Source organism: Vanellus vanellus, assembly GCF_965231255.1.
Source record: "Vanellus vanellus genome assembly, chromosome: 5".
Classification (NCBI taxonomy): Eukaryota; Metazoa; Chordata; class Aves; order Charadriiformes; family Charadriidae; genus Vanellus; species Vanellus vanellus.
Genome location: NC_138910.1, coordinates 69,444,562 through 69,452,745, shown reverse-complemented (window position 1 = coordinate 69,452,745; position 8,184 = coordinate 69,444,562). Strand labels below are relative to the sequence as shown.

At 53.2% G+C, this 8,184-nt stretch overlaps 1 protein-coding gene across 2 annotated transcripts; it reads right to left on the bottom strand.

The window, feature by feature from the left end:
• Positions 1 to 1,942: 1,942 nt before the first annotated feature.
• CDC20 (cell division cycle 20) lies at positions 1,943 to 7,831 on the bottom strand. 2 transcript variants are annotated; one of them, XM_082483942.1, is made up of 10 exons: positions 7,420 to 7,831; positions 6,694 to 6,839; positions 5,860 to 5,956; positions 5,234 to 5,362; positions 4,653 to 4,849; positions 4,198 to 4,292; positions 3,627 to 3,858; positions 3,392 to 3,517; positions 3,104 to 3,221; positions 1,943 to 2,768 (listed from the first exon to the last, which is right to left on the bottom strand). In XM_082483942.1, the coding sequence occupies exons 1-10, from the start codon at positions 7,616 to 7,618 to the stop codon at positions 2,590 to 2,592; spliced, it is 1,518 nt and encodes a 505-aa protein (XP_082340068.1). In that variant the 5' UTR covers positions 7,619 to 7,831; the 3' UTR covers positions 1,943 to 2,589. The 2 variants fall into 2 exon arrangements, with proteins under 2 accessions (XP_082340068.1, XP_082340067.1); XM_082483941.1 differs by having other exon boundaries at positions 2,649 to 3,221.
• Between the last annotated feature and the right edge of the window lie 353 nt (positions 7,832 to 8,184).

Here is an 8,184-nt window from a genome sequence, read left to right as displayed (position 1 = left end):
ACTTGGTAATTTATACCCTGTCATGGTCAGTCTGGGCTGCTGCCCTGAACTGAATTCACACCTTATATGGCAGTGTTTCCTGGGCCTGCTGCGTCAGTGCCCAGCTCCTTCCTCCGTTCCTCCTCACTCCAGGGCAGTAGGACCAGTATGAGGCTGAAGGAAGACACTGCAATACTGTCACCTTCCAGTAATGCTCAGAGGACTTTCAAGGAGTGTGTAATACTCAGCTTCTGGGGGTGGGTATGTGCTAAGGAGAGAGGCAAGACAGGCTCTGTCTGAGAAAGATAAACTGCTATTACATAGGACTGAAGAAACTGCACCAGCTTTCAGGCATGTAAAGCCTTCCTTCCAGGGTCAGGAACCACTGGAAGCCTTAATCTGCTGTGGGGCCACAGGGCAAATCTGCACTAACTCCCAGCATTGAAATGCAGGGGTGTGGGGCAGGGTTCCTACAACAGCAGCACAGCTCTGGGGAAGAGCCAAACCTTGCATGTGTGTTCCTGCCCCCTTCCCCATTAGATCCAGCTGCTGCCCTGGGATTTGCTTCTGAGGAGGAAGAGAGCTGCCTCTTCCTCCTCTGTTCTTCCCCAGGTGGGGATGCACCAACAGCCTTGCTGGGAAGCGCTGGGCTCAGCTGCTGCAAGCTGTTTTTTGAGACTGTGCCCTTCCTGCCATCTTGGCAACAAGTGTGGGACTGCTCTGGTGGGTGGGGGGTGTGCACTGGACAGCCTCAGCACAGCACGAGTTGGTGCCGGCACTGCTCACCTTTGAAGGCTCCAGCTGGCTTAAAGCTCAGGAGGCTGAGCAGGAGCCTGGTGCCAGGTACAGCATGGTACTGTGCTGAGAGGAAGGTGAAAACAGTTAATAATAATCCACCCTCAGCTAATCACAAGCTGATGGGAGGCGCAGACTTTGTTGAGCTGCTTTGCACAGGCGAAGGTGCTAATCTGCTGTGCTGGTGCAGCTGAAGGACAGGCTTGATGGGTCTGGTGCAGCCCCACCACCTCAGACACCATGGCTCCAACATGCAGAGCAGCATGGCAGCTGCAGCCCTGCTGGCTCTTGCTAATGTAAAGGCTCAAATATGCTCCCTACAACTTGCACCAGCATAACTGAGCCTGGAAAAAATGCATTTTCTGAGAGCTGGGGAGCCAAGCTCAAGCAAATGTCACCTGAGCCCTGCTGCCTCAGCTTGGCACCAGGGCTTCCCCTCAGCAGGAGGGGAGGACACAGATCTGGGCTGCTGGAAGAATACACGACTAAGGGCCATGAACTGGCTTGATGGTGCTTTGGGAGTCTCTTGTGTGATGTCCAAGCTGGCTGTGGCAATGTAAACTAACCTTTTGTTTTGCATCAGGCTTCATGCCATTGCCAGCCCCTTTCTGGCCTTTGGGGTGGTTACAGCTGTTGCTGTATGTTTCCAGCTCCTGGCTTCCCTTTTTTTCCAATAGCATTTGGCTCCTAAATTCAGTACTAAACTCACTGCAAAAATAGCTATTCTACCCTAGCACCATAAGAGCAGCCAGCATTGGCTGCAGCACAGAGGCTGTGTGTAAGCAGAACACAACTAACTGCTGTGTGCAGGCAATGCTACAGCTCAAACTGCCAAGACTAAGTCCCCAGAGTGCTCTGACATAGGTCGTCACTGCTGGTAGTTACCTGCAGAGGCACAGCAAGGCCCACGCTGCCACAGGGCAGGACACAGCAGCAGCAGTGCTTTTAGTTGAGCCATGCTCCTCCCCACAAGAGCAGGCAGCAGCTGGTCAGAGGTTCACTGCTCTGTGGAAACTAAGACAAGTCAGGGATCCTTCCTCCTAGCCCCACTGTAGGGCTGGAGCCCTGGGAAGGGTCAGTTTTGACAGACCCTGATCAGAGGTGAAGGGCTAGAAAGTCACCCAGGCTTTAACTCTATTCTAAAAGAACCCAAGAGCACAGACATTGATATAGAGGCCCTTTGTCCCCTAACACTTCCCTTCATCTTACCAGAGCCAGGACAACAGAAGCAGTATCCAGCCACAGGCCCAGCTGCCCCATGATTCTGGTTTGAGAAAGCTAAGAGGTGCAAAGAAGGCTGGGTTTTCGTGGTAGAGCTTTACTAGAGGAGGGACCAAGTCAGACAGATGCAGGTTAGACATCAAGCTTCCTTTGGAGACTAGTTCCTGCTGGAAACAGAAAGCCCATACATGTCAGGTGTTTCAGTGCTACAGCTTCCCCCTGTGGGATACAAGCAAGCCACAGCCCTTCTGGTGGAGCTACTGCACTTGTGGTCAGCATGATGTGGCAGGTGACACAACTGCCTTAGCTGGGACAGATACATAAATACAGCCATCACACAATATCCTCCTTCTCCCAGGACTTCAGGGCTGTGCTAGACTCACTGCAAATGAGCCCTAAAGAACAAGAGCTCCACCACTTGCCCAGATCCCAAACATCAGGGAGGAAGGGCTTAGCTCTGTGAGCCATGGCCTTTTCTTCCATCAGACTCCAAAAAAAAAAAAAAATATCAAATTAAAGCAGTTTATTAACATTTAAAATACTGTACAGTGCATAAGCCAAGTTTTTCAACTCCCCCCCAACAGCCCTGTGCCTTCATCGGATGCCCTGGTGAATGATGCTGCTTTTGGCACTGTTGGCCTTCTCTTTCTCCTTCTTCTTTATGGGGTCCATCTCAAAACAGCGCCAGAGACGTAGTGTTTCATCAGCAGCTGCCGAGGCCACTGTTACACCATCAGGGCTCATTGTCAGGTTCAACACTCTGGCAGTGTGACCTGAGGAAGAGGTGTGCAATCAGGGCTGGGCTGATCACCACATGCCCTGGTCCCTGTGGTTCTACCAAATGGTCATTTGCTCCCACATGCCCCATGAGCACCACCAGGTGCATAGCTGCCCCTACACCATGCTGCAGCAGCCTGAATTCACATCCTAGGCATGCATTTGGAGCAGCAGTGTTTCTTCAGCAGTCCACAGAAGTGCCTCCCTCTAGCAGCATGCCCCAGATACCATTCTGCATCAGTAGTGCTCCAGGCTAGACCACCAGTCTGCTCAAACCAAGGATTGCATCTGCCTGCAGCCTTCCCTTCCCCAGGCAAAGTGCCCAGCCTACCTCGCAGCTCAGTGACCTTGGCCATTGTTGGATACTTCCATATCACCAGCTGATTCTGTGCAAAGCCATGGCCTGAAATTAACTCCTTGTAGTTTGTTGACCACAGGATAGAACAGACCTGGGAAATGGTAATAATGCAGGTAAGATAAGCTGCTTGTGCTGATGCTTACCACCCAGAGATGAGCATGGTCCCCTCCTTTCCCATGCCTCTGGGCCTCAGGAGCCAGCAGCTCTGTATAGGCATCCTGCCACAAGGTGTTTGTCACCAAGCTGATGTTCATGTCTCACCTGGGAATGGACATCAACAGCACTGAGGCAGGTGCCAGAACACACATTCCAGATGCGGATATGTCTGTCGCTAGTCCCACCTCCAGTGGCTAGAACATTTGACTGCCACGGACACCATGCCACAGCCTGAGAGAAAAGGGTTAATTCTAAGACGTGCAAGAGGCAACCTGTGCCCAGCCAGTGCCACATGTCTGCCTTGCACGCAGACATGTGCCCACAGCAGGCCTGCACTCACCTTGACAGCACCCTGGTGCTGAGTAAAGGTCTGTACAGGAGCAAAGTCTCCACTGTCCCCCTGGGTACATGGCCAGATGTTCACCAGGTTGTCATTGCCACCACTGGCCAGGTAGCGGCCATCTGGAGACCACTTGAGTCCACACACCTCCTGAGTGTGGCCAGCAAGTGTGGCCACGTGATGCTCAGCCACTCTGACATCGTGGTGGTGGATGTGGCCAGTCCGTGCCCCACTGCAGAGAGAAGGCTTGCAGGGTCAGGCTGGCACATATTTTCACCAAAATCCATTTTTGTGCTGTTGCAAGATTGCCATACCTGCCACTGGGTTTCAGCCAGTGTTAATTGCATTGCTGGTCTATCGGCATGAGTGAAGCAGCCACAGCAGCTCTTTACAACTTCAGCACAAAGGGCAAGTGAGAAGATGGGCCTTCTCCCCACAGTCTCAACAGAACAGGCTGTGAATCCCAAGCCAGGACAGAAACTCCCTCTCTGCCATCCCTAACCTGCACCGCTCACAGATCTAGGATAGCAATCTGCAACAGCTAGACACTGCCCTTCACCCACTGCTTTACCTGGAGAGGATGTAGCTGTTCCAGCTGAGGGATCCCACACGGGAAGAATGGCTGGTCATATTTCGGAGACGTTTCTGCTGCTGTATGTCCCATAGCTAGAGAGGCAGACAGTAAGTTCTCTAGAGGATGAGGAAACCCATCCCCATTGCTTTGCCCTAGGAACCTAACTGCATAGGGTCCAGCATTCAACCTTGTCAGCATGGCAGCAGAGATCAATTTAGATCTCATGCCTACAGAACAGAAGGTAACTCCAGGTGTCAGAAAACCCCCAAACCAAACTCTGCCTTGCTGCTGCAGTTGGTCACTGGCTGTGGTTGGATGTGGACATTTCCATCCTACATCAGTCAAGGCAAGTCAGTACACTGCATTCCCCTTGTGCTAGCCAAGCTTTGTCCCAAGGCCCCGCAGCTCTGGCAATCCCTGGACAACACCTCTAGTTTTACTCCTGCACTCACCTGGACCTCAGCATTACTTGTGCCAACAGCAAGGTAGTTTCCTCCTGTAATCCATGACACAGAGCAAGCGTAATCATCTGGATGGTCCATCTGCAGCAGCTGGATAATCTCCCCAGAAGTGTGGTTCCACAGATAGACAGAGTTGTCCAGAGCCACTGCTAGGAAGTTCTGAGAGCTCCAGTCAATAAGATTCAGATCTACAATTTGGAAGAGCAATGCAGGTCACACTGCGCCTACCTGAAGAGCCCTGCCCTTCGAACGTGCTGATGCCAGATCTTCCATGTACACCAGGTGTGCACGCACACACACATGCAGGTAAGGGGCAGCCTTCTGGGTATCGCCATGCCCAGCTAGTGGGGTCAGGTAGCCCTGGTCCGAGTCACCTATAAAGCACTCTGGACCACTGTTCCTATAAGGAACACCCTAGGGACACTCTAGAAGCGGTCCGTGCCAGCTTGAGTGCCTAAGATACTGAAACAGCACAGTTAGAGCTCCAGCTCCTTGGACCACGCCATCCTAGGAACTGCACTCCAATGCAGAATGATCTCAGTGCCCAGCACTCAACATTACAGCCTACTTACAATAGTCATTGCGGATCTCCGGTGCATCCAGGATCCGGTCTGGCATTGAGGGAATGTATCTGCCATTCTTCCTGCTGGATCCAGGTGTAATTTTCTGACTGTAGAGCACTTTCAGGTTATTCTGATAGCCTGTGTGAAGAGGAACAGATTTCTTCACCTAAGTTATTGTTTCCTCCCAGCTGAACGCTGCTCACCCAACTAGAAATCCCTTCCAGCATCCTGAGAGATACACTCAGAAAAGAACAGAGTGCTAACATCACTGGCAATATTAACTGCTGAACCAGGGTGAGCTCTACTGACAAGCACTTCGTTTGCCATATCCAATTATGTTTAGTGACAAGCTAAAAAGTGCACAGCGGAGTTTGAAGTTTTTGCAGACATCAGAAAGGTTTGCCACCTGCAGTACCAGTAAGCAACTAGCAGTTATTTCAGCTTTTGTAAATAAATTCATTGTAGCTGTTATGCAGCCCCTTAACCTCAGGAAACCTAAGGGAGACTCCAGTGTGCACAGGAGCTCCGAGACACCAGTTGATCTTTCCCATGTCCACACACAGAGCCTCTGTGTTGCTGTTCCCCTGCCCAGATCCCTCCAAGTTGAGTCATCTCATGCAGACCCTGGGTCATACCTTCTGGAGCATTCTGTGGCTTTCCACTGAGGCGGAGGATCTTTGCCTCTTCTATATCAAAGCCATTCAGATTCACTGCCCAGGCTTTCTGTTGCTCCTACAAAGACAGCATGATGCATTTGAAACACAAAGCCCATGCTGCGCTTAAAACCGCAGCTGGCAGAGTATATACTTAAGCCTCCTTCTAGAATCAGGAGATGTACAGCTGTGCTGTGGGAGTAGACTACAGACAAGCAACCCAAAGTAGGTTTTCCTCAGACATCGGTACACTGTCCTGCTTACATTTTCATACAGAAGAGTGGCAAGTTCAGTGTCTCATTGCCAACGGGAAACCCACAGCCACAAGGAACCAAATGCTTCATAAACAGATTTCAGAACAGTGTACACATTCCAGAATAGCTCCCCATGTAGACATTGTCCTAGAATAGCTACCACCAGCAGTTTCACTGTGCACAGGATCGCAGCTTTGTGTCTCAGCAGCCTGCTATATTTTAAAGCCTCATTAGCCCAAAGTTTAAGTTTGCACAGGCTAGATAGAATGAATGGAAGCAGAGGTGTAAGGGTCCATGCTCTTCCCTGTACCTAGGGAAACATCCGTACAGAGCAGCTATGCTCAGGTTCCTGTGTAGCAGCTGTGTACCCGTTTCATTTGTAGGCTCTAGAGCTTCTACCTCACCCCAGCCTCCTGAAGCTCAGCGCTACATCGATGGCAGGGGCTGTCCACCCCATGCACCCACTTGATAGAACTTACAGTGTGCTCCTCTGTAAATGCCAGGAAGGATTAGATGTTTGGTAGTGATTGTTGTTGTAATCGTAACTTAGCAACATGCTCACCTTTTTGGTAGGGGACTCCTCAGCAGAGTCATTCTCTTTGGTTAGGAGGAAATTGGCCATCTCCATCTGCATAGTACTTCGGTTGGGAATGTAGCGATCCCCCCCGGCCTTTGTTGGGGTGCTCTGGATTTTGGATCCAGATTTACCTGCATTCACATGCATAAATATTGTCTTACAGCTAATGAACAGCCTGTATTAGAGCTTTCAAGAGACGCAAACCCAGCACTTCTCCACATCACCCCTACCAGACAAGCAGGACTGGGAAGACCTCATGCCATCCAAGTCGCAGCTAACTAATATTTCTGGACCCATTCCTGTCTAACGGCACTAAGCTCTGGTTAGGGACTGCGAGGAGACAACTCCTTGGGTCTAGTGCAGCAATTCCAGAGTTCACAGATAAGGGGAGGATGCAAAAATACTGTTACAGCATGTAAAGCTGTCAGTAGACAGTCCCACCCACGCTTGTCCCAATACACTGCTGTGGCAACAAGGCTCAGCTAGGGGTCAGCAGTTCACCCAGCCCCAGTGCACAGAGCTCTACCCACCTCATGCTAGGGAGAAGGTGGATGACTCCCAGGAGCCCGGCAGTGTAGTCCACCTCCTCCTGCCTGACCGGCGGGCCGGCTAAGGCAGCCCGGCATGGAGCCCTGAGCCCCACGGCTACCGGCAAGCAGCCCAGACAACGCTCCCCCCACCCAACCTATGCCGCTGGTCGCCGCCGCTCACCGGGTGTCCTGGATGGCGTCTTGCTGGAGCTGTGGGAGCGATTGGCCGGCTTCATGGGCGACACGCCGGCGGCGGGGCTGGGCCCGGGGGCGCCGCTTTCCTTGGCCTTACGCTGCCACCGCGCGGGTGGTGCGTTCGGGATCGGCGTGTCCAACTTCAGGAGCCCGTGCAGGTCCGCCTCGAACACGAACTGCGCCATGGCACTGCAGGCGGACGGCGTCAGCGGAGCCCAGCGCAGGGACGCCGGTCGGGTTGCAACCGTCCTCCGCCGGACCCCCCTTCAGGCCGCTCCTCAAGGCCCCCTCCACACCAGAACATCCTTCCCCTCAGACCGCAACTCAAGCCCCTCCTCTACCACAGGAGGCCCCTCCACCCCAGGCCGCTCCTCAGGAGCCACTTCACCACATCCTCCCCCTTCGCCCAAGGCTGCGCCTCAGGGCCCCCTTCGCCACCAAGGTCCCTCTCAGGGTCCGTTTTGCCTCAGGGCGCACCTCCCACCTCCCCAGCCGCTCTCGGGTTCCCCCCAGACCTCCCCCGCAGGACACCAGCCCTACCCGACCGACCCTCACCTCCACTCCGCAGTTAAGGCTCGCGCAGCCTGACTCGGCGGCAGCATTTAAACCCCGCGCAGACGCTCCTCCTATTGGCTGATTCAAACCCAACCGCCGCACGCTGCCATGGCGACTACCGCGCGCCGCGTCGCGATTGGCTGGGCCGCGCTGCGGGGCGGGGCTCTATCGCGCCCGCCGCCTGCGCGTGCCGGCA

What these genes read in the sequence shown, in the direction of transcription:
- CDC20 (XM_082483941.1), bottom strand. Translation starts at nt 7,618, where the DNA reads ATGGCGCAGTTCGTGTTCGAGGCGGACCTGCACGGGCTCCTGAAGTTG. An exon ending in GCCACAGAATGCTCCAGAAG is followed by an intron (nt 5,363 to 5,859) that starts GTATGACCCAGG and finishes CTCTTCACACAG; the next exon opens with GCTATCAGAATAACCTGAAA. An exon ending in AACAGCTACATCCTCTCCAG is followed by an intron (nt 3,859 to 4,197) that starts GTAAAGCAGTGG and finishes TTCTCTCTGCAG; the next exon opens with TGGGGCACGGACTGGCCACA.